General features: G+C 37.0%; 2 protein-coding genes across 3 annotated transcripts in view; one reads left to right on the forward strand and one right to left on the reverse strand.

Annotated features, from left to right (window-relative positions):
- LOC135203191 (mucin-3B-like) overlaps positions 1-1518 on the reverse strand; it is a 69228-nt gene extending 67710 nt beyond the window's left edge. Inside the window, exon 1 of one of the 2 annotated variants that reach the window (XM_064232915.1) lies at positions 1405-1518. In XM_064232915.1, coding sequence (XP_064088985.1) covers positions 1405-1429 — 25 coding nt within the window. In that variant the 5' untranslated portion in view covers positions 1430-1518. Of the gene's footprint in view, positions 1-992 lie in introns of both variants that reach the window. The other variant, XM_064232916.1, reaches the window with a different exon arrangement.
- An 18556-nt stretch (positions 1519-20074) lies between these two features.
- The window catches only part of LOC135203192 (cytochrome c oxidase subunit 6C-1-like), a 57244-nt gene continuing 51268 nt past the window's right edge, over positions 20075-26050 (forward strand). The window contains exon 1 of the mRNA XM_064232917.1: positions 20075-20223. The gene's annotated coding sequence lies outside the window, so the exon portion shown is untranslated. The remainder of the gene's footprint in view (positions 20224-26050) is intronic.

Consider the following 26050-nt stretch of genomic DNA (forward strand, 5'->3'; position numbering starts at 1 on the left):
TCTGCTTAAGCTACGCTTCAAAATGGGCTACACGAGGTTAAATATAGGCTCTACTGAAAAGTGTACTCTAGAGCTTCTCTATTAATAAATAGGTTACACCATTCATGTCTCTTTCTATAAGAGATAAATAAGATCCTATCTACAAATAAAATCAAATGACCATAGGTCTTAGTTTATTAGTATTGTACTGTGTCTAATTAAATTCAAACAGGTGCAAGGGGGGGGGGGGGGGGGATCTCACTCAAAGAAGGAAACCTGGTTATGGAGAATGCTAGAAGCTACACTGAGATAGGCAGAGATAGAAGTCTATTATTGGCAATGCCAATTCCAGTAACATGATTGGTATATTTTGGAATAGTCTAATCTGTCGACATTGAATACTAAAACACCTACATAATCCTATATTGACACTGACACAGCAGTTGGATGGGCATCATGGGCATAATGTTCAAGACTAGACCTTGCTAAATGTTATTAGTTTACTGGAGTCGAGATCCCCATGGCCTGCCCCAATATTTCAGTAAATAAAAATATGTAAAGAACATTCATCCATTTCCTTCTATCTAATTCCGGTGCCAATACTTCTAAAGTGACCCGATCAACGGGGCATCGGAGAGCCCGTACTTGGCATAGGCCTATAGGCCGCAGCCTATACCTTGCGATAGAATGTCGTCGTCGACGTAAGATGCCTACGTGACATAAACCACCATATCTTTCACGCCATTCAACTGCAACACGAGCCATTCGAGCGTCGCCAGCACCGACAAACAAACAACGGAGGGAAAATGAGCCGAGAGACGTCGGGCGACAACGGCAGGTAAGAATCGGTCATCAACATGACCGAAGAAGTTCTTCGGCAGAGGAAGAGCCGACTGACGCTCGGGGGTCGGAACCCCCTTCTCCGACCTCACCACCACTCGTATTTACCTTACTTCTACCCTTAAAGTAACACATGCAATGACAGGGAAAACATGGGCAAACTCATTACACACCATTGGCGGAGTAGGCGAGTCCAGGTTAAGGTTAAATATTGCGTATATATTATATCCCGATGGCGATGATAGCTTGGCGAGTGAAATAGTCCCAAGCTCTGGTACTTTTTTTTTACTTGCGATCCAACTTTACTCTCTTTCACCGTCACATTTCTCACTTTGCTTACTTCCACAGTCACAGCGATGAGTTCCTTTCACTGGCTAGACACAGCGTTATCAAAATATATCCACCGCAACACCAAGAACTTGTGTCTTAACTACGGCCAAGCGAACGTCACTGGCACCATTATACACCATTTTGTGAAAATAGGTTTTCAGACTCGATATTCACTTGTAAGCGATCATTTGCACTGCAATCTGTTCCTGGATGACTAAACTTCCTTTCACACACCGTCATATCGGCGTAGCTTACCTGTTATTAAGGTAAATCCAAACATGATTGTGAAATATTACAGACTCCATTAAACAATAACATTCGCCGCCATTTGCAATGTCTTGTTTACGCATGCGCTGATCAATCTCTGAGGCCTGATGGGAGAGGTGCTTTAGGAGATGTCTCTTTCTCACTTGACTTTGTCATTACGAACGATCGCTTCCTCAGTTACTTTTCTTTTGAGTCAGTATATCTTCATAATAAATATTAATTTCATTCTGTTACGGTTATCTAATCCAGATAGCCCCTTTGAGTGATGAAACACGAAATTCTTGTAAATATGAAACAGACGTGCCCTGATGGCTGTCGCGAGAAAGCTGGTTGCTGATTGGTTGACATGGTGAGTAATGCGATATCTCATTGGTTGGAAAGCAAACTTTGTACTTCACTTCTCGGACAACAAAGCTGAATAAAATAATTATACATCGCGGATTTTATAATTGATTTTTCATTTAGAATAGCTTATGAACATTATCTGATTATATTAACAATACTTTCAGCCATTCATTCCATAACGGCCCTTAAAGTGTCAGGTTGCAGCAGCAGGTGCATTTTTCCACACTTGATACTCGTAAATTTATTCTTCATTGATACATCACCTACAAGCAGAATGAATGGAATTACACGAAAATCTAACTTAAATAATAGTTAGCTTATACTGGTTTGCGTTACGTCACTACTGCCTGCGGGATGAGCCGAAAGTGAATAAATATACCTTTCGTGCATTCCAGTTTTTAATTATGGCCATCATAAAAATATAAATTTTATATCATATACAGCCCATGTTGATCAGTAAAAGTCCGATGGGAATCAGAGCTAGTTAACAGGTATAGTCCCATTTTCAATGACAGATTTTAAATGTAGCGCCTTGACCGCAGAGAAAGGAAATGCTGCTCGGCCCTAAGAGCTACGAAAGCTTTGTCCGTAAAACTCGGCAGTGTTTTTCAGAATGAGAAACATTTCGGAATATGGTTAGCGTGTACTCTTGATTTGTACATGGACCCACTAGCAACTAGGGCATGATCACGTTTATTTTAGTACTTGATAATGATGTGAAGCAAAATGAGCGTCGACCATGCGAATCAGCGTTGGTATAGCTTTGTTTTGACTTCACTCACTTTTTTTTTATTGAACAAAAAATGCCACTTTTAGGAGGTTCCATAAAGAAAAAATTGATTTAGTTTTTCGTTTCTGTATTTCTAAATCGATTATGCTCTCATAATGTCCACCATGGTGTTAAGGTATTACGTGAATCTCTCTCTCTCTCTCTCTCTCTCTCTCTCTCTCTCTCTCTCTCGCCAGAACAATTATATCAGTCACCCCTCCATCGATTACGCCAACGAAAATGTAAGTCCAAACAGGAAATACTAGAACGAGTGGATAGAAATCTATAATAGAATCCAGATCGTGTTTATTTTCAGTACTATTTCTAATTTCAGCCATTAAATTAAAATGAAATATTAGTACAAAACTTTGGGACGATATTTCTTAAAGAATTCACCTGCTCCCAGGTTATGACTCCAGGCTCAGGAACACGTGTGTATCGTTTCACCAAGCATCATGTATGAATGGATTGTGAGCACGCACATATGCACGCCACATGTAGAGACGTACATAAAAGCTTTTCGAATCAACTTATTCAGTTTCCGTTATGACGATTAGAAATCTAATTTTGAAGTTCATTAAATCATTGCTATTTTATCACTTCTCTTGGAGTAGATAGTGGCGCACATGATTGATATGTACTCTTTTGCTCTTGTCCTGGTATGGGGGTTACCCACCCAAAGACTGATCAGACCCAACAATGCTTAACTTTACTAATTGAACAGTTGTGATGTCAAACACCCACTGATAATATATATATATATATATATATATATATATATATATATATATATATATATATATTTGTGTGTGTGTGTGGGTGTAATGGTAATTGCCACAATGCCCCATTAACTTCTCTCTCTCTCTCTCCTCTCTCTCTCTCTCTCTCTCTCTCTATATATATATATATATATATATATATATAATATATATATTATATATATATATATATATATATATATATATATATACATATATATGTGTGTGTTTTGTTGTGTGCGTGTGTGTGTGTATGTATGTGGTTGTATGCTCTGAGTTTGGGTAGCTCCAAATTGTACAAGCTCAGATTCTGGTCGTCACAATATAATATGACTATGATTAGACTCAAGAATGTTCTCTTTGTGAACTATAGTACTACTAAAGAAATTATTTTTAGTTTTGTTTCCTTTGTTGAGGAAGTGCAGCAATATTTCGGAAATTATTACTAATTTCTCAAATCTGTTTTTTCGTCTTTATATTGACCTCTTTTTTTATAATAAGTAGTATTATTCGGTATTATTATTTTAGTCCGTTATCACTTTGATCAGGTTTACAATATTTACATGGAAGTTCGCTAAGCGATGTTTTGTTCTTTCGGGATAATAATAATAATAATAATAATAATAATAATAATAATAATAATAATAATAATAATAATAATAATGTTAAAGAGAGTGGCAGAATTAACCGAACTGATTTTATATGTTGTTTTCTCTATTTTTCTTATCATCCGCTTCTCTGGCTCTGCGATTTTTTTATTATTATTTTCCAATATGAATATTGGCCAGTTACTCAGAAATTCGCTGAAAATAGAGAAAATAACGTATAAAATAATAATAATAATAATAATAATAATAATAATAATAATAATAATAATAATAATAATAATAATAATCAGTACGAAGAAAGCTTACGAACGACTAAGATCTTCTCAAATACATATTCGATTGAATTATTCGATCAGGCCAATTCATAAAAATATTACTTGGCAAGAGTTCGATAGATTTTCCTTGAACGTGTGAATAAGGTGATCTTTCGGTACCCTATGTCAGGTATTATTTTGGGACTACCTTGACCCCATAGCGGTCCTGTTGCGTTACCACTTTCGAAGTTGATGTCTCCTCCAATAGTCATTAATCACTTTTTATCGGAGGAGACATCAACTTCGAGTTTCTGTTACTGTCATACTACTTAATTTCCATTACAATGGCAGCTTCAAATACCGACGACACGGATCCATCTTAGTGTCTTGATCTAGTCCAAGAATCAACGAACCCTGTAGTGAGGTAGCGCCATCAGTGCACCTCAAGGGTTGCACTGCAGGCATTACTAAAGGTCTTTGAGCGTCCTTTAGGTCCCTAGCTGCATACCCTTTCATTCCTTCATCTACACCCCCATCCACATTCTCTTTCTTCATTCTTACTGTCCACCCTCTCCTGACAATTGTTTCATAATTCAACTGTGAGGTGTGTTACACCTTTCAAACCTACCTACTCTTAATTTCCCTACGTATATCTTAGTTTAGCCTGACCACTGAGCTGATTAACAGCTCTCCTAGGGCTGTCCCAAAGAATTAGATATTTTTCACGTGACCAGGAACCAACTGGTTACCTAGCAACGGGACCTACAGCTTATTATCCGAACCAAATTATATCGAGAAATTAATGTCTAATCACCAGAAACAAATTCTTCTGATTCCACGTTGGCAGAGCGGGGAATCGAACTTAGGACTACCGAATCGGTAGGTGAGCACGTAAACCACTCGTCCAACGAGGAACGGCCTACATTCTATATCCCAAGAATCAGCGAAAACAAAAGCAGATAGGAAGTCATGGACAGCCAACGAACAAAATAGCACAACGCAGTCATAATAGGATGCAATGATCTTACTTGCCAACAAGCGAAAGAAGGACTCTTTCCACCTGTTCCAGAGACGATCTCGGCAGGAGGTGAGGGCAGTGTCCGAAATTTCAGGAGTCTCAGTTTGAGACATGAAACGGAGAGAGTAGGGCGCCTCAGAGTGAGATTTAAATTGTGTCCAGGCGTTAATTACATACTGAAACAGGTGGGAAATAGTAAGTCATTGCTGATGACAGAGAAGAGAGGGCGAGTCTCTTTATCATCAAATAATATTATGACGGAAGTGGTGGATGGAAGTCTGCAGGGAGAAATTAACATGGCAAGTTTCTCACAGGCTTCGAACGGGACCATATCAAAGTCTTCTCATTTAAATAAGCTCTCTAGGTCGGAGATGACAGATGAGGGATGAGCGAAGTGAAGCTGAGTGGGAATAAGATTAACCACAGATAGGGCCTGAAAGTACTCGAGTGTGTAGTAAAACTAAATGTAAATACTTAGAAGTAAACAAGTTACAAAGTGATTTTGTGGGTTTCTTTTTCAATCTTCAGAAGAAAACTGAAAGAAGTTTTTTGTTTGGTTCATTAATGCAGTTGTTAGAGTTGCGGGATCTGTGAAAAGAAATTCATGGGTAACGGATCCCAGTTTTGTCCATCATAAGTAATAGTAAGTACTAGTGGAATGAGGAGAGGTTTCAGAAACTGATGAGTCTTTTCCCCCCTCTTACTTTTTTTTTCATCAGAGAGGAAATAGCTATTTAGTGGCCATATGTTACAGATAATTTACGGTTTTCGGTATTACTCAGGCAACTTTCATGAAACGTAACCTTGCTTCATGTGCTTTGCTCTAAAATCTTTCCCAGCACATCTGAACTAGAAGCCTAATTTCAAGTCCTGTGCACAGGCTTCAAGGCCCTTTTTAGTTCATTTATCTTTCTGTTCTCTTCTTTAATTTCATTGTCCTGTTTAGGAAAGTTGATGTTCATTAGTTTTAGTTCTGTAAAAGAAAACGATTGAGATGACTTTGTCCATCCGCACTTTTTCCGTCCGCCCTCAGATCTTAAAAACTACTGAGGCTAGAGGGCTGCAAGTTGGTATGTTAACCATCCACCTTCCAATCATCAAACACACCAAATTGCAGCCCTCTAGCCTCAGTAGTTTTTATCTAATTGAAAGTTAAAGTTAGCCATAATCGTGAGTCTGGCATCGCAACAACAAAGTCTACCACGGCCGGCTGAGAGTTTCACGAGCCGCGGCTCATACAGCATCATATAGAGATACATCTATTTTCGGTCGCCTTGATTATACGCTGTACATAAAACTCGATTGCGGCTAAGAAATTTCGGCTCATTGTTTACCGGTTTAGTATCAATATACATTTTCTTCTTTTCTGCCCTTTACATAATAGGTAAGTGTTCACCCTCTAACAACGGCCCTTTCCTTACTATTTTGGACGCGTTGTTCGAAATTTCTCTTTATGAATACTCAAGCCATCAAATCTTGCGTCGTTTACATTTTCACAACAGTTTTCAAACCATTCTCCAAGTTTTTCAAGTCTTCTCTTCAAGGAGATACCTTAGACCAGTGATTCTCAACCTTTTTCCACCTTTTCACCTCATTCCCCTACTCATGAATTCTCAACATCCTTGTGGCTCCCCTTCATTTTCTCCTAAATCCCACCCCGCCAAAAAGGGTAAAAAAAAAAAAGATATGTTGATAAGAACACCCTAGCTTGATTACGAAGTTTACAGTCATAATTATCTTATATTTGATAGATTTCTGTGATGCGCTTAACTTACATCACTAGACTACAAAAGACTGACGGACAATATTCCGGCTCTGATTCTTGATTTGTAGAAGGACAGTGATGCAAGTTTTTTTTTTAATTCAGATTCCTAACATTATTAAGAAAAGTATAATTTGCAACAGCCCACCATGGCCCCCAGGTTGAGAACCACTGCCTTAGACCGACGTCAGCTCCTTCGTATTTGTCTGAGATCCACCTCAGCATCTTCGTTTATTCCTCAACCAACGATCTTTTTTTTCCCTCAAGTCTGCGCATCAGCTACGAAAGTCAAGACTACTTAGTCTCGTGAATTGCATAGTCCTAGTTTTCTGTTTATTCACCTGTCACTCACCACCAAACTGCCATTTCTTCATTTCTTTTAACAAAATATCCTACTCTGAAGGATCCACAGTAATATCCTTGTTTATCCAGATGAAATATATCTGTGGAAATATTTACAAAGATTAAAGCTTTCGTCCATCCTCCCGTGGACTTGAGTGATCAAGTCCACAGGAGGATGGACGAAAGCTTTAATGTTTGTAAATATTTCCACAAATATATTTCATCTGGATAAACAAGGATATTACTGTGGATCCTTCTATTGATTTCTTAGAAGCACGATACGGTGTTTTTATATTGCATATCCTTCTCTCTCTCTCTCTCTCTCTCTCTCTACGACATCCGCTTAGGTATACCACCCGATAGTCGTCGAATAGTTTTCCCCGTCTTTACCAAGTTTTTTTTTTATCGAATCACCTGTGACTATAGACTTTCATGTGTCTCCCTTTCCCATTCTTTTGCAGATCCACTCCCAATTTTAAGATAATCCATTTCATTATATCTGATGGAGTTCTTGTCTATAATTTTCGACGTTCAACAGTTCTTCGAAATACTCTCACCACCTTTTCACGATTTTCATGTATTCAATATGTTAACCTCGTGTCATACCCCCAGGCAGTGTCTTCGCTATGCTGCAGATGGACATTTGCTCCAGACTTTTCAAAGGTGGTCGTATTATCCTTAATCTCATTTTGATTCACAGGTAAGTGAGTTGATATGTCAGCGTCAAAAACTTACTCTGCTGAAATTAATCTCTCTCTCTCTCTCTCTCTCTCTCTCTCTCTCATACACATACGTGTACACACAGACGAGTATGTGTGACTGTATGCACCTATGTATGTATATGTATATATATAGTATATATATATATATATATATATATATATATATATATATATATATATATATATAAATATTATGACGGGACTTGAGTGAATCTTACCTGGTGGCTAGGTGTGGGGATGTTGCTGGTCTGTAATCACTCAATTATCCCTCATAAATTTAAAATATCACCACCAACAAAAATATTATTCTTTTTGTCTGCTTCACTTATTGTTTATTTTCACCTCTATTTTAACCACTTTTAATTACCTCTCCAATCCAGCAGGATCTTAATTAAACACTAAAGACTATTGTTAATTTAATACTTAAATAAATAAACTTAAATTCCAATATAATTACTTTCACACGTAATATCACAAAAACACTAATTATGATAAGCTAAAAAAAAAAGATGTTTTCAACACTGCAATGAATAGTTCTCTAACGAAAAATACAATTTACAAGTGTAACGAAAGCTAAGGAATGCAAATATCTGTATGACTAAGTTAAGGAAAAGAAACCAAGGATAATGTAGAATAGTTAACATAACTGATAATAGATGGCGTTGAACATTAAACACCCGATAATTTCATAGTTACACAAATAATTATTTAGATTTTTTTTCACACAAATTATTGACACACAAATTATATATATATATATATATATATATATATATATAGTATATATATATATATATATATATATATATATATATATATATATATATATATATATATATATATATATATATATATATATATATATAGATATAAATGGCTCTGATTTTTAAGTTAATGTCTCTTTTATATCAAGCATTGGAGACGTATTATCAATTTCCAAATAAAGCTCATGTGTAGCTAAACATATATATATATATATATATATATATATATATATATATATATATATATATATATATATAAACACAAAAGTCCTTGAACCCTATTATCTCGATTTCTTTCAGAGCACTCGACGTGACATTAGTGAGTCGCTGGTGATCAGCATTAACTCTGTTGTTGATATAATTAGTGTTCTTTATTTTCGACTTCATCAGAGGCAGAAAGTTTTTAATTTTTTTTTTCTGACAGCAATATTCTATCCTTTTATTTTTGTTTTGTTTTTCTTACCTGTACAGCGAGTCGAGCTATTTTCTGCCTTTGGTCATATTTCATTATATTCTTTGAATGATATTTGTCATCGTTAAGTAAGGTTATTTGTATAATTTGCAGACAAGTTGTGGTTGATTTTATATGTATGCAATTATATGCATACATATATAAATATATGTATGTATACATATATATACTATATATATATATATGTGTGTGTGTGTGTGTGTGTGTGTGTGTGTGTGTGTGTGTGTGTTTGTGTGTGTGTATAAACAATTCAATTTGATAACAGAATTCATAGACAAACAGGTCTCCTTGCCAGTGTCAATTATAGTCGTAACATCGCCTATTTATAATTACATTTTATGAATTTGAAATAATGATGATCCGTTTGAAGGCAGACAGGTATAGAATATATTTAGCTTTGTATATGATAGTATAAATAAAAGCAGAGATACATATGTCACTTGATGTTAACTCAGTCTATCCAAGAGTTCTTGAAATTTCTAATGCTGATAATGACTTCTTATGACACAGAATCCTTCTCAGATAAAGTTGTAAATGAAAGAAGAGATTTTGATTTTAACTGCTATGACTTTCTACTCTAACGCCGTCTTCGAGGTGGTGGATAGATTAAACCAGCCATCACTGGTGGCACGGGCTCTTGCTCTGAGAGCAGCCCGTAAGGGTGATTGGCCATTAACGTGAAAGTGAATATGGTCGAGGTAATGAAAAGTTCGAGAGGCTGGGTTACAGACCCTTTGAAGGCCCCCATACACTGAACGATTGTCTGAACGACTCTCTGTATCGTTCGCAAAAACAATGTGGATGGGCTTGTCCGAATGCAAAAGTGGGCGGAGCTTCGTGTCTGAACGATCTCAGCGGGAATCTGTCACGACCAGGTTGCTGGATTGCGACTTAGTCTGTCATACACAGGTCGTTCAATGTGTGGGTTTCTCTCCCAATATAACGCTATCTCTTCTATAGATGATGCCATGTATTCTCGAGACAAAATCTTTGTTCAGACTGAAATCGGTACGGAGATCGTTCATACTGTCTGAATAGTATGTGTGTGTGTGTGTGGGTCGATCAGACAATCGTTCAGTGTATGGGGGCCTTTAGACCCTGACGTACCCACCGGTAGGAGAGAAAGAGTACTATAGGATTCCTGGTAAGTAGCAGAAGGCCAGGGAGTGAAGTCTCAGCGACGACTTCACCTCAGCAACGACTGACGACTCTGCAACAAATGTTCATACGACTCATGGAGTCAGGCGCCCGAATTGTTGTTCAAGAATTGAGGGTGTTTGTAGGGAATGTCACATTTTCGTTTTTAATTATTAGATTTTTTAAAATTTAGAAAAATAAACTCATTTGTTTGAAAAGTAAGGCTTTTATTCTTTTATTCTCAGTTTTTTAAATAAACCAATTAATTGTAAAATTCCAAAAAGCTTGCTTGCGAACTTGTAAAATGAATTTCATATATATATATATAATATATATATATATATATATATATATCATATATATATATATATATATATATACTGACTTTTATGATACCTAACACCTTAAATATCATAACTCTTTATATCTATTTCTTATTAAGTTTTCTAATATCTAAACTTTAGCATTTTTCTTATACTATATCTTCTGTATATATATATATATATATATATCATATATATATATATATATATATATATATATATATATATATATACATAATTGTCTTAAATATCATAACCCACACTATATAGATTATGATGGTACATTACGTATCCCGAGGTCTAACAATACAGTGAACATATGAGAGGAATTGTTAATTATGCCTTATATAATATTAAATAGAATAACTGTAATATATGTTATTTTATGTTATAGATACATGATAATGTACATATATTTATGTACAAAAGTTTATGTTACAGGTACTGCAATAAGTCGAGGACTGCGATATTAAAAGTGAACACAATGATGGCAGGTGCAAGAGTGTAAACAGATAACAAATACGCCGAATTTCTTCTGCGCAATGAAGTTTTCTGTGCAGCGTATAAAGCGGTATGAAACGATCATGGCTAACTTTAACCTTAAATAAAATAAAAACTGCTGAGGCTAGAGGGCTGCAATTTGATGTTTGATGAGTGGGGGTTGAGGGGTGGATGATCAACATACCAATTTGTAGGCCTCTAGCCTCAGTAGTTTATAAGATCAGAGGGCGGACAGAAAAATGCGGACGGACAGACAAATAGCTTTCTTTTGTAAAAAACTAAAATATGTACAGACCTCTCTAGCGTTTTTATTTTCCATAACTGACTTTACTTTTATCTTCTATGCACTATTTCTACCGTTATATTCTGCAAAGAGATCACAGTGTTCATAAGAGGTACATAGCAGCGCTGGTCTTGCGCAATAAGACAATCATTTCAAACTGCTATCTTGTCCTAAGCCGAGGTCTGAATACATCTGTAGTTGCTTAACTTCTTGTAATAGATTATAATGTTCTAAGTAATGTCTATTAAATGTAATGACGGATCTCTCCTATAGATAGTGACCCCGAGGGTTTTAACCCGGTATGTATCCACTTTTGCGGCGTGTTTATTACAAGGGCGCCGGGGGATGACGGTAGGAACATAAACAAAAGACTGTCAGTATCGTTATATGAAGATAATAACCCCCAAGCAATATTAGTCCTAGGTAACGAATATATATATATATATATATATATATATATATATATATATTATATATATATATATATATATATTTACATATATATATATATATATATATATATGTAGTATATATATATATATATATATATATATATATATATATATATATATATATATATTCATCATACACCTTTCCCCACTTCGGAGGGCTTTGTGACAGAATGATACAACCTTCTGATTTTTGAGTAAGCCTATAGTTGTATGGACCTTTTTTTTCGGTCCTAAAGAACATACTATATAACAAGCAAGAGAGATAAAACTTAAGCCTAAATTTGTTGCTACAAGGCTGATCGACATTCAGGCATCAGGTATCCGTAGAACCTTTTAGCTTCCTTTGTTTCACCGACCTTGACAGAAAATGTGAGGCAGGCAGCTAGACAGATTTGTATTATTATAATTTTCACTATTGTGCTACGCATATTTTGGAGCTAACCATAGTAATTTTGATGGTTATGCGTTGACTGATGCTGGCGATTTTTTTTGGACAATTGTTAAACGAAATAAAATAAGCGATGGTTGAATGGTTTTCAGCCAGACACTCTTTTGCCATTCCCGTAAGTTACAAGAAGCTGACGGAGCAACGCGATAATTTGATAAAAATCCCAAGTTTGTTTCCAAATACAAAGAAGAAGGACTCTCTTGCCTCTCATTAAGGTTATGAATAGGTAAATGATGCTTTTAATAGCTTAGCATCTGGTTCTACTGCGAAAGTGAAGCGATATAGTGAATAATCTATTGCGCCTGACGTGAAGGACTGAAACTGTGAGTGGATTTCCAAGTAAACTCTACGGGGTCTAAACACCACCTATGTTTACGGGACCGTCTCTGTATTGGTATTAGTATGATGAGAAACTCATTGTGCACTCACGACAACGCTTATTATTACGGGGAAACGCAGGTGACCCCCAGAAGTTCGGCTGTGCTTTCAGGTATAAATAAATACGAGATCTCGTGTCCTTTGGTCAGCTGTGAATTGACAACACAGCCAATTATTAATACACAATTATGTATTGCATACTGTGTTTGCTCAATTCATATGTTATTTGTCGCTTCCGATTTTTTGGCAATTCACGTGTTATTATGAAAGCGTGAAATGTTTAATCACGCGACAGACAGTGGACATGTTTAAGTTGTGACAAATATGCAAATGGTAGGTCTATATTTCAGATTTGTAAAAATAGAATACCATGTATACAAAAAAAAATTAAACTAATATTTTTTACGCAAACACCAAGTCCACCACACAAGGACACCGCTCTTTTCCGTGTGTAGTACCAAGGAAGAGGGAGTAAATTACTGGCGGCAGTACCGGCTACCGCAATCATTTTTTGTAGAAGAAGAAGAAGAAGGCGGGGAGAGAGAGAGAGAGAGAGAGAGAGAGAGAGAGCCGCAGCTTTAAGGGACGCCGCTACGCTAAGAAATTACAAGGACACAATGGAAGGTTTCAGGGAGTGTTTGCAACGCAGTTATATTGGCTTATTGTCAGAACAGAATGGGATCAACGGGTATTTTGATTTTTTCAGAGCACACGCCAGTGGGGAGGGTAACCTAACGTACTTCCCTAGCCAAGGCTCGAAGAAAACAAAACAAAAAGTGAGCTTCCGAAAGGTAAGAGCTTCACCACCACTAAAGTGATGGACTCAGATCTGGAAGGAAGAAACGCTTCAAGACTCGAGGAAAATGGGGATGTTCCGTCCGAGTATTGCAAAGCTTGAGGTACAAGTAACGAAACAATCAATAGGCATTTTGAATGCCTTCTGTACAGCAAGGTGTAGAAACTGTTAGGCAGGAACGAACCTTAAGGTCACCAAGATCAGGTAAAAGGCATCACAGATAGAAGTCTCAGCAACGGATGTCCATTTCAAAATAGCGCCGAAAGTATTTGGCGATGTATCAGTTTGCCCCTTTATTAACTGGTACATATACAAGAGAAAATGCTTTATTATTATCATTATTATTATTATTTTATTTATTTATTTATTCTTTTTTTTGCTCTATCACAGTCCTCCAATTCGACTGGGTGGTATTTATAGTGTGGGGTTCCGGGTTGCATCTTGCCTCCTTAGGAGTCCATCACTTTTCTTACTATGTGCGCCGTTTCTAGGATCACACTCTTCTGCATGAGTCCTAGGGCTACTTCAGCCTCTAGTTTTTCTAGATTCCTTTTCAGGGATCTTGGGATCGTGCCTAGTGTTCCTATGATTATGGGTACAATTTCCACTGGCATATCCCATATCCTTCTTATTTCTATTTTCAGATCTTGATATTTATCCATTTTTTCCCTCTCTTTCTCTTCAACTCTGGTGTCCCATGGTATTGCGACATCAATAAGTGATACTTTCTTCTTGACTTTGTCAATCAACGTCACGTCTGGTCTATTTGCACGTATCACCTTATCTGTTCTGATACCATAGCCCCAGAGGATCTTTACCTGATCGTTTTCTATCACTCCTTCAGGTTGGTGCTCGTACCACTCATTACTGCAGGTACCTGATGTTTCTTGCACAGGCTCCAGTGGAGGGCTTTTGTCACTGAATCATGCCTCTTTTTGTACTGGTTCTGTGCAAGTGCCGGATATTCGCTTGCTATGTGGTTTATGGTTTCATTTTTCGTATTGCACTTCCTACATATGGGAGAGATTTTATTTCCGTCTATCGTTCTTTGAACATATCTGGTTCTTAGGGCCTGATCTTGTGCGCTGTTATCATTCCTTCAGTTTCCCTCTTGAGCTCTCCCCTCAGTAGCCATTGCCATGTGTCATCGCTGGCTAGTTCTTTAGTCTGTCTCATGTATTGTCTGTGCATTGGTTTGTTATGCCATTCCTCTGTTCTGTTTGTCATTATCCTGTCTGTATATTTCTGGGTCTTCGTCTACTTTCATCAGTCCTTCTTCCCATGCACTCTTTAGCCACTCGTCTTCACTGTTTTTCAGATATTGCCGCAGTCCTCTGTTCTTGATGTTGTCGCAGTCCTCTATACTTAGTAGTCCTCTCCCTCCTTCCTTTCGTGTTATGTATAGTCTGTCCGTATTTGCTCTTGGGTGAAGTGCTTTGTGTATTGTCGTATGTTTCCCGGTTTTCTGGTCTATGCTGCGGAGTTCTGCCTTCGTCCATTCAACTATTCCTGCGCTGTATCTGATTACTGGCACTGCCCATGTGTTTATGGTTTTTATCATATTTCCGGCATTGAGTTTTGACTTGAGTCTCGCCTTGAGTCTGCATATATTCTTTCCTGATCGTGTCCTTCATCTCTTGGTCTTTTATATCCCCTCCTTCCATTATTCCCAGGTATTTGTATCCAGTCTCATCTATGTGTTTGATGTTGCTCCCATCTGGTAGCTTTATTCCTTCAGTCCTTGTAACTTTGCCCTTTTGTATGTTGACTAAGGCGCATTTTTCTATTCCAAACTCCATCCTAATGTCCCCAGATACTATTATTATTATTATTATTATTATTATTATTTTTTTTTTTTTTTTTTTTTTTTTTTTTTTTTTTGCTCTATCACAGTCCTCCAATTCGACTGGGTGGTATTTATAGTGTGGGGTTCCGGGTTGCATCCTGCCTCCTTAGGAGTCCATCACTTTTCTTACTATGTGTGCCGTTTCTAGGATCACACTCTTCTGCATGAGTCCTGGAGCTACTTCAGCCTCTAGTTTTTCTAGATTCCTTTTCAGGGATCTTGGGATCATGCCTAGTGCTCCTATGATTATGGGTACGATTTCCACTGGCATATCCCATATCCTTCTTATTTCTATTTTCAGATCTTGATACTTATCCATTTTTTTCCCTCTCTTTCTCTTCAACTCTGGTGTCCCATGGTATTGCGACATCAATGAGTGATACTTTCTTCTTGACTTTGTCAATCAACGTCACGTCTGGTCTGTTTGCACGTATCACCCTATCCGTTCTGATACCATAGTCCCAGAGGATCTTTGCCTGATCATTTTCTATCACTCCTTCAGGTTGGTGCTCGTACCACTTATTACTGCAAGGTAGCTGATGTTTCTTGCACAGGCTCCAGTGGAGGGCTTTTGCCACTGAATCATGCCTCTTTTTGTACTGGTTCTGTGCAAGTGCCGGGCATTCACTTGCTATGTGGTTTATGGTTTCATTTTTCGTATTGCACTTCCTACATATGGGAGAGATGTTATTTCCGTCTATCGTACTTTGAACATATCTGGTTCTTAGGGCCTGATCTTGTGCCGCTGTTATCATTCCTTCAGTTTCCTTCTTTAGTTCTCCCCTCTGTAGCCATTGCCAATTGTCATCGCTGGCTAGTTCTTTAGTCTGTCTCATGTATTGTCCGTGCATTGGTTTGTTGTGCCAGTCCTCTGTTCTTTCTGTCTTTCTCCTGTCTCTGTATATTTCTGGGTCTTCGTCTACTTTTATTAGTCCTTCTTCCCATGCACTCTTTAGCCACTCGTCTTCACTGGTTTTCAGATATTGCCACAGTGCTCTGTTTTCGATGTTGACGCAGTCCTCTATACTTAGTAGTCCTCTCCCTCCTTCCTTTCGTGTTATGTATAGTCTGTCCGTATTTGCTCTTGGGTGTAGTGCTTTGTGTATTGTCATTTGTTTCCTGGTTTTCTGATCTATGCTGCGGAGTTCTGCCTTCGTCCATTCGACTATTCCTGCGCTGTATCTGATTACTGGCACTGCCCATCTGTTTATGGCTTTTATCATATTTCCGGCGTTGAGTTTTGACTTGAGTATCGCCTTGAGTCTCTGCATATATTATTATTATTATTATTATTATTATTATTATTATTATTATTATTATTATTATTATTATTATTATTATTATTTTATTATTATTATTAATTAATTAATTAATTAATTAATTAATTAATTAATCAATGTGCATTTCCTGTTCTGCTTTTATGATATGCGTGAGGGCTGGAAAAAAAATTCAACATATAAACATTTTTGAAAAAAATTTTTATGAGCGTGTGATACTGTGACATCCTTCCACAAACTTGGAATACTAGGCCTAGATCATTAGCGGTTTCGTCAGTGACAACGCTTGATCAGCGTTCCTATGAATTCAGAACCCTTTGATTATCAGGATAACCCATTTACACCACGTTATTTAATAGCGATGCCACACTGGTCCATTTTAATGGTAGCTTTTTGCATGAACCTCAGCCAAACTTGGCACAAATTGCTACCATATTTTCTTTAATGATGCTCATCAGAGTTCCATTAGAGCTGCCTTTCTCCGAGTCAGCTTAAAACCACCTTTGCAAACTTTAAAGTTGCAGCAATATAACAAAAACAGAACAGAAAATATTGTCACTTCACACAGTTTTGACGCAAAATGTTACAGGATTTTGGAAAACATGTCCATAAAGTAGTGTATTGCATGATTCTTCTTCCCTTCACATCTTAAAAGAAAACAACTATAGTAGATTCACATCAACCGTGCATTTGATGTCTGGGCCAGTCCCGCCTACCCTGGAAATTGCTGACGCCCCTAGGTTAAGTACCACTACCCTTAAGTGACCTATGAAGGAGAAAAGTATGACAGAGAGTAAGACGACTGGGGTAGCTGGCTATCTGGACTATGCAAAGCCAACGGAGACTTTTGTAGTCTTCTATCATTTTCATTTCTATTGGTGGTCAGCAACTTCCTGTCTTTACTTAGTTTCCTCTTCCGCTTTATCCATGATCATCTGTTTTATTTCTTCTTTCTATAACGCTTTCTTTCACCATTCCAAACAGTTCACGTTTTCCAAGTTCGGTCTATCTGGTTACTGCCTGTCTCCCTCCACTCTCCGCTCTCACTTTCAAATAGTCTGTTCCTGTTCTGTATGTGGATAATGAAGCATAATCCATGTCTTTAAAATAGAAATGAATGGTTCTCTCTCTCTCTCTCTCTCTCTCTCTCTCTCTCTCTCTCTCTCTCTCTCTCTCTCTTATATATATATTTTTTCTATATATATATATATATATATATATATATATATATATACATATACACATATACGTTTATTTAAATTGCAACAATATTAATGGAGACTGTGAAGAACAATCATATTTTAGAAATAAAAATACATCCTTTCATTGCATGTAAATGTTACTTGGTCTGTTAGCTTTGTATTTTGCAAATGATAATATGTCTGATTCGTCCCTTTTGTTTGGTATTTCAGTGTGTATCTTCATTCTATTGGTCATGGCTTTTGAGCTATTTTTCATGTTCTAACCCAAAATGTTCATCATTGTCTTGCTTATTTGATCTCTAGCTCTAGTGTTCTTATTTTTCATGGATTGGTATTCTCCCTAAAGTCCACTGAAATGTCAGGTCGTTTTTTTTTTTTTTTTTTTTTAGCTTTTCTTCTTTGGTATTTCCTTCTTCCAATTTTAAGAGCTTTGCATAATACTCTTCTTCAAGGTCCTCTATTATATCATCAATATCTTCTGCTATTTCCCCACTTTTGGTTACTAGTGCAGTTACTATAGACACTTCATGGCGATCTATAATGCTGTCGAAGTTACAGAGGGCTATGATCACTCCATCCCTCTATTACCTTCTTCCAAATATCATCAGCTGTTCTCGTTAACTTTTTTTTTCTTTGCGAGAGGAAAGGTGTCTTCATACGACTGATATGCTTTCCTGAACCGAAGATTTGCTAATTTCCCTAGTCTCATCTTCGAAAGAGTGTCTTATTAGATGCACACTACATCGCAATAGGAGTATAGTACTACGCAAGGTCCCTTGGTACTACATAAATATCAGAATCGACGTATTTTCCTGATACGCACTGACAGGTGAACTTCCAGTCGTTGGTAGATAGCAAAAAGCAAACAGGTTTTCAGTTTTTTTTATTTTTTTATTTTTTTTTTTTTTTGCGCTTGGATGTTTTATTTGTCATACTGTCCATGCTGATAGATAAAATATATCGAAGAGAGCTGGACATTTGCTTATATGGTTTCGAGATAAGTTTTTGTTGTCTTTATCTTGTTTCAGCAATGAAAGGTATATGGCATCAAAGTACAAAGTTCTCTAAGCAACAACTCTGAAAATCTTTTCGAAAAAAATATCACTTGCAGTAGACTTAAAATAATTACCAAATCCACATTGTCATAACATTGGAAAAATGAAATGAGAAAGTCTAGTTTTTGCTGGAAAGACATACTTTCTGTATTCCTGGGAAGGGATGCAAATTCAAAGACTCCGAAACAAACATTCGTAGTAAATCTTGGTTCCGATAACTTGAAACCTTCGGTACCCACTCAAGTGTTCTGCCGACTTCATCCGTCGATTGTATCATGCACATATATGTTTGAGCCATAAAACTTTTATTACATATTTTGCTAGCTTTGATAAGCAACCATCATAATCCAGACAACAAAGGAGTAATCCTAATTGGTCCGAGGTGCGACGTCACTCATTAATCTTGCCTCCCTATTATCATATTTTGTGGCTTCGTTGCTTGTATTTTAGGTAGATTATGATAGCTAGGGTTGCAATGGCAACTCTATTAATGACACCATTAATCACTATGTTCAACTGAACACCTATCAAATCATTTTTGAACAAAGGCAACATTTCGAAGATGACGGCCAGTAACCCCTACAGCAATATTGATTAGAGTATACAGAGACAAATTACAGTCCAACAGCACACCTAAGTCACGGACTAGTAATCCGGACCAGATAACTATTTATATTCACCCGAATTTCACCGAGGCTTCTCAAGTTATTTTAGTTCACAACCACCCACCAACCCAATTTCACTTTTAGTTTCATTTAGTTTTAGTCGTTTTATCACCCATTCCTAAACAACTAATGTTCTCATTTGTATCACGTATCGTGTGGAAATAGAAAACTGGGTATTATCTGCAGACAACTTAAGGAAACTTTGTAGATATAAGAACTAAAACTGAGAGAGAAAATACTTTGGAAATAGCAAGCTTGTTATGGAAGAATGATTAAGAAAACACGATGTTAAAGAGGTGGTGCTGATAAAATGTTTCGCATTTTTTGATCTACACTTTAATACACATATCTATGAATTGTTTTTTTCTTTTACTCAATTTTCGTTGTTACGTAACTAAGAAGAAATGCTATTTCAGTTTACTTCTCGCTAATAATATATGCATTTAAATATTATTTGTCTGAATGCTGTTTATAAAATGTAACTACGTCTTTTTTAGGCCTTTCAATGTTGTCTGCAATGTACCCAGGACCAGTAGTTCAAGAACTCGCCGCTAGGTGGTGCCAAAGAACCAGGCCCGACCGTTCGGCAACGATCTACGCAATCGTCCCTCGTCTTGTCATCCGGAGAAAGTAAGTTATTGGATTTTCACCCTCATTTTGGTATTGAGGTAGATTTTATTTTCTATTTTGTAAGTATAATCATAGATGCCGTGAAGAAGTAATTTTATCGCGTATTAAGATTTTATCGAAAGCACTAATTTGTGAACCGGTTGAATTAGGCTCCGGGATGTTTTGGGTAATTTCCCAATCCTCGTACCGTCAGCTGATCGCTACTACATTTCTTGGTATCCCACTTGTGTTGTTAGGGGTCTTAACGTCTGATTTGGTTTACCGTATATTAACTCTTGCAAACATAAAGAAAACTGAGCTTGATTAGCCTTTCCATAGCCTGGGATTTCTATTAGGTGTAGGACCCTAGGATAAATACTAGTACGATTCTCACATCACGTTGAATGCGGTAGGTATTTGGAGTACTGTATTGTGGTTACCGGTGTCCGTTCCTGACGAAGTAAAAATACTACCTTAGGTGTATTAGGATACCTAGCCTTGGATTAATGTAATCCCAAGTTGGTCAATCCATAGCCAATGCTGGGTGGGCCAAAAGTGCGCTGTCCTACTGGTGAACTACCCAATTCTGTATCCTGCTCGGTCTCGCTGTCATTCAGATATGTGGAACTGATGTAGGATGAAACATTAGGGGCAAGCGGTCGAGTGGGCGAAAAACCGAACAAAACCTCTTGACCTAGGGTAAAAAACCGTAGGGTCCAGAGTGGACCATGTACGATCAGCTTGGACAATCCCCAAAAAAGTACATTATAACGCGTCGTGACATCGGAGATGGGCATCAGTCGCGACTTGTTGTTGGTGAGAAACGGAGTTAAAGACCTCCACTCTCCTTTCGAAGTAAGTATTTTCTCCAAAGTTCGGAATTAAGGCCAAATTTTAAGATTTAAACAGAGGGTAGTGAAAACGGTGTCAAACGTAGTGCAAATCTCACCAAAACGTATTCAACATTTTTACTTACAACTCGAGGTATTTAGAAGATTGACGCCATCTCGATGTTTACGGAGTAGCTTGTGTCAGTAAACTAGTAACCATTTCCTGTGATAAATCCGCAAACCACTTGTGCCCACAGACGCTGGGGCACTTTTATCACAACAAACGGAAAACTTTTCCAACCTCACCAGAGTAAACAAACTGTTTTGTAGAGACGACGACGAAGAGTGCACTTCGATAATTGTTTAAATAAAATAGTAAAACATCCAATATTTTACATATTTATGATGATTAATTGAAAATATTCGTTATGAAAAAGTAACTCGATTCTGACTCAAATTTAAGTAATTGTTTTTTGGAATTCGAGACGTTCTTTTAAGTCCTGTATTATGAGTCACGACATCTTGGGACTTCGTACCTATTGTAAATAATTGCGTTACTCAACTTTCTTGCAGAACAGTTTACCAGTTATTCATGCAGATTATCAGCTCTTCATGTAATTGGTATAATCTTAATGCACATATATATCTTCATTATTTACTTTTTGGATATATGAATGTTTTACTGCTGGATTATCGCCGTAGTGTGACGCAATCGTTTTCGGTCGATGCGCCTCTGTTTTCGCACCATAAGAAATTATGGGGCCGAATTTGCAATGACCAGAAAGTCGTTAAAAGAGGAAAGTTAGCATTGAGGGGCATATGTTTTGATTGAGAAAAATACAAATTTATTCAATAGCTAGCTTGTAAAATACTTGATTACAAAAAAACTTGATTTGACAACCTAAGCAGCCATACCTTACTATGGGTTTCCAGAGACAGTGCAAGCACGTTTTTGGGCAATACCTATTTCTGTAACGAACACTCGTATCGGAACGAGATTTTGCTATAGTGCATTACACCCAGTGCCGTAATTTATAAGGGTATCGTGAATCACTAATCGTAAGGAATAACGACACTTGTCCTTGTACCAAGAGACGAAAACTCCATTATGCAGAAATGGATACGAACACGCATATAAAGCTCCACCTACCCTCTCCCCCCCTCCACCGCCACCCCTTTCCTTCGTTCCTTCGCCTCTCTCTCTCTCTCTCTCTCTCTCTCTCTCTCTCTCTCTCTCTCTCTCTCTCTCTCTCTCTCTCTCTCTGTTGCCATTCGGTATGTGTTGACCCTCCAAACTGGGTATAAGACTACACACACGTTGAAATTGGTGAAATTAGGCTATGTATTGGAAGTATATATACATAAATATTAAAGCAATTTTATCATTATTGCATTACTATGACAACTAGGGTAGAACATCACAGCAGGCCAAGCAGGCCACCTACCATCAATGCAAGCCACCCTCCGAAAAAGTACATTATAACGCGTCCTGACACCCGAGATGGGCATCAGTCGCGACTTGTTGTTGGTGAGAAACGGAGCTAAAGACCTCTACTCTCCTTTCGAAGTAAGTATTTTCTCCAAAGTTAGAAATTAAGGCCAAATTTTAAGATTTAAACAGAGGGTACTGAAAACGGTCTCAAACGTAGTGCAAATCTCACCAAAACGCGTTCAACATTTTTACTTACAACTCGAGGTATTTAGAAGATTGACGCCATCTCGATGTTTACGGAGTAGCTTGTGTCAATAAACTAACCATTTCCTGTGATAAATCCGCACACCACTTGTACCCACAGACGCTGGAGCACTTTTATCACAACAATCGAAACACGATTTCTCATCAACAACAAGCAGGCGTAAACAGCTGTTTGGGTAGAAGATGACGAGAAGCGTGCTCTTGGCTAATTTTAAATAAGAATAGTAAAAAACATCAATATTTTACATATTTATGATGATTAATTTGAAAATATTCGTTATTGAAAAAGTAACTCGACTCTGACTCAAATTTAAGTAATTATTTTTCTGAATTAGAACGTTCTTTCAAGTTCTGTATTATGACGTCACGACATCTTGACTTTCGTACCTATTGTAAATAATTGCTATACTCAACTGTCATTGCAGAACAGTTTACCAGTTATCATGCAGATTGTTATCAGCTATACATGTAATTGTTTATAATCGTAATGCGCTTATATATCTTTATTATTTACTTTTTGGATATATGAAGATGTTTTACTGCTGGATTATCGCCGTAGTGTGACGCAATCGTTTTCGGTCCATGGGCCTCTGTCTGTTTTCGCACCATAAGAAATTATGGGGCGAATTGCAATGACCAGAAAGTCGTTAAAAGAGGAAAGTTAGCATTGAGGGCATAATGTTTTATTGAGCTGAGAAAAAAATTTATTCAATAGCTAGCTTGTAAAAATACTGGTTATAAAAACTTGATTGACAACTAAGCAGCATGTCTACTATGGGTTTCAGAGACAAGTGCAAGCACGTTTTTGGGCAATACCTATTTCTGTAACGAACACTCGTAACAGAACGAGATTTTTCTTTAGTGCATTACCCCAGTGCCGTAATTTATAAGGGTATCGTGAATCACTAATCGTAAAGAATAACTACACTTGTCCTTGTACTAATAGACCAAAACTCCATTATCCAGAAATGGATAGGAACACACCCAGTAAACAGCTCCACCTACCCTCTCCCCCCCACCACCTCCACCGCCACCCTGTGTCTTCCTTCCTTCACCTTCCCTTCTCTCTCTCTGAAAGTTGTTGCAGTTTAAACTTATTTTCTATGATTTTTCCATCTATCTATCTAATAATAGTAGTTTTACATTGGTGGATATATCTAAAACGATTCCACTCGGTTGTTACCGTGCCCATTGACCGATATATTTATACACTGATCCCATCAACTCTCTCTCTCTCTCTCTCTCTCTCTCTCTCTCTCTCTCTCTCTCTCTCTCTCTCTCTCTGTCTCTCTATCGTAATTCGAAAATGAACAAGAAAATATATTTCATACTTGTATAGCATTAATTAAATACTTTCAAGTTTTTAATTCAGTCGTAATGATGAATGTAGGTGCATCTACTAGTGCTCGCAAAATAGTTAAGCAGGACATAGGTATGTAAAATTTAAAAAATGAGAGTAGAGAGAGAGAGAGAGAGACAGAGAGAGAGAGAGAGAGAGAGAGAGAGAGAGAGGAGAGGACGGAATAGGAAGGGACATTAAAATACCTGGAAATGAAAATCCCTATAATCCAATAATATAGCCTCAGGGTTGTCTCGAAAACCATTCAAAGGCTGTCACACAAGTGTAAAGTGTTTTGAAAAATTTGGCAGACATGTTCTTCATAGCGTTATAGTGTTGCTGATGAATGAGGTTGTGTTGTTTATTGTTAATTATTAACCTCCTATATACCTACATGGTTGGGGGACCCTTTGTGAATGCTGGTTTTGTGTTGGGTAAATATTTTGGAGAGAGGTTGGGAAGGAATCGTGCGTGCGCTAATTTTCATCACGAAGACATGTTTAAACAATAATAGCCACTTGATTTATGTTTCATTTTTATGACAATTTGTGTGGTTTATGTATGCTCTAATTTTAGTTTAAAAATATTAAAAAAAATTTCATGCACAACAGTTTATATTGCAGGTAATAAATATTATATTAGTTAGTAATAACGAACATGGGTACATCACGTAGGGCAAAGGGATGGGCCCACTTGCCCCTCACCCGGATATCGTCATTTCAGCGACGTGAAATATGGCTCAGGTTTACTATGTCAACTGAACGACTTAAGGAGGTTACAGATTCTTTAGTAACGAACATTGACCCTCCAAACTGGGTATAAGACTATAAACAAAACGTTGAAAATTGGTGAAATTAATGCTATGTATTGGAAGTATATATACATAAATATTAAAGCAATTTTATCATTATTGCATTACTATGACAACTAGAATTCATGGAAACAGTTTATAATAATGGAACGGCGTATGTGTGAAGCCTCCACTAATGTGGCAACGATGATTTTGCCATTCTTAGCATGCAAACATTAAAGCAATGCAAACATTAAATAAAGGTTACATTTATTTCTGGCATACGATTATTAAGAAATTCAAAATACTAATAAAGACTGAAATCAATGAAAAGTGCTAGCAAAAACAAAAAAGCAAAAAAAAAAAAAACTAGTCGTTCCTCTATGCACTTTTCCGTATTCGTTCCTCTATGGTTTTCGGCAGCCAGATGTACGAAAACGTTAGAAACATTTGATTTTATCTACGTTAGAAATATCTGTAATTTTTCGGGGTAATTTGGTTTGCAAAAAAGGGATAATATACATGAATTTAAATCAAAATTTTAAATAACAATGTAAATTTAAACTAAATAACGAGTAAAGTAAACAGTTTAGGGAAATATTACTTTGCAGTTCTCGTCTGTCGTCGTCTGTCGTGTCTGCTGTTTGTAATTGTGTTTATGGCTGCGCGCGCTTAGAAACCAGGAACAGCAACGGGTTTCGGTTTAAAGTGCAATGTTGGGAGGTGAACTGAGAACAAAATGTGTATAATAACAATCAAATAAGCACTGTGGAGTTTCAGTTGTGATGGCAGTAAGGATAAAAACCGCCGATTACAAGGTAAGAATGAATTCAGTTCCAACCATAACCCCGGAATAACAAGTTTCATACTTTCACTAATATAGGCAACAAAATGTTGTTTTTATTGTGCTGATTACAACTGCAATCTTGAGTAAGATCAATAAACGTTACATACATACGCTAACATTGTTCAAATGAGTGCTGGGAAGGCTGGGGAAAAGATGGTGGCCGTCACTGATGAGAACCGTCCATGAAAAACGTAGCCGCCATATTGGATTTCAAAACTGCCTTGAAAACATATTTTACGAAGAGCTCACTGCTTTTTATTTTAGTTCGTATGGGGCTTTCATATATCACAATATGTGACGAAACTTCAGTCTTTTAAATGGTATGCTTAGAGTTGCAATTGTATTC

This window comes from Macrobrachium nipponense, chromosome 33 (genome assembly GCF_015104395.2).
Source record: "Macrobrachium nipponense isolate FS-2020 chromosome 33, ASM1510439v2, whole genome shotgun sequence".
NCBI lineage: Eukaryota > Metazoa > Arthropoda > Malacostraca > Decapoda > Palaemonidae > Macrobrachium > Macrobrachium nipponense.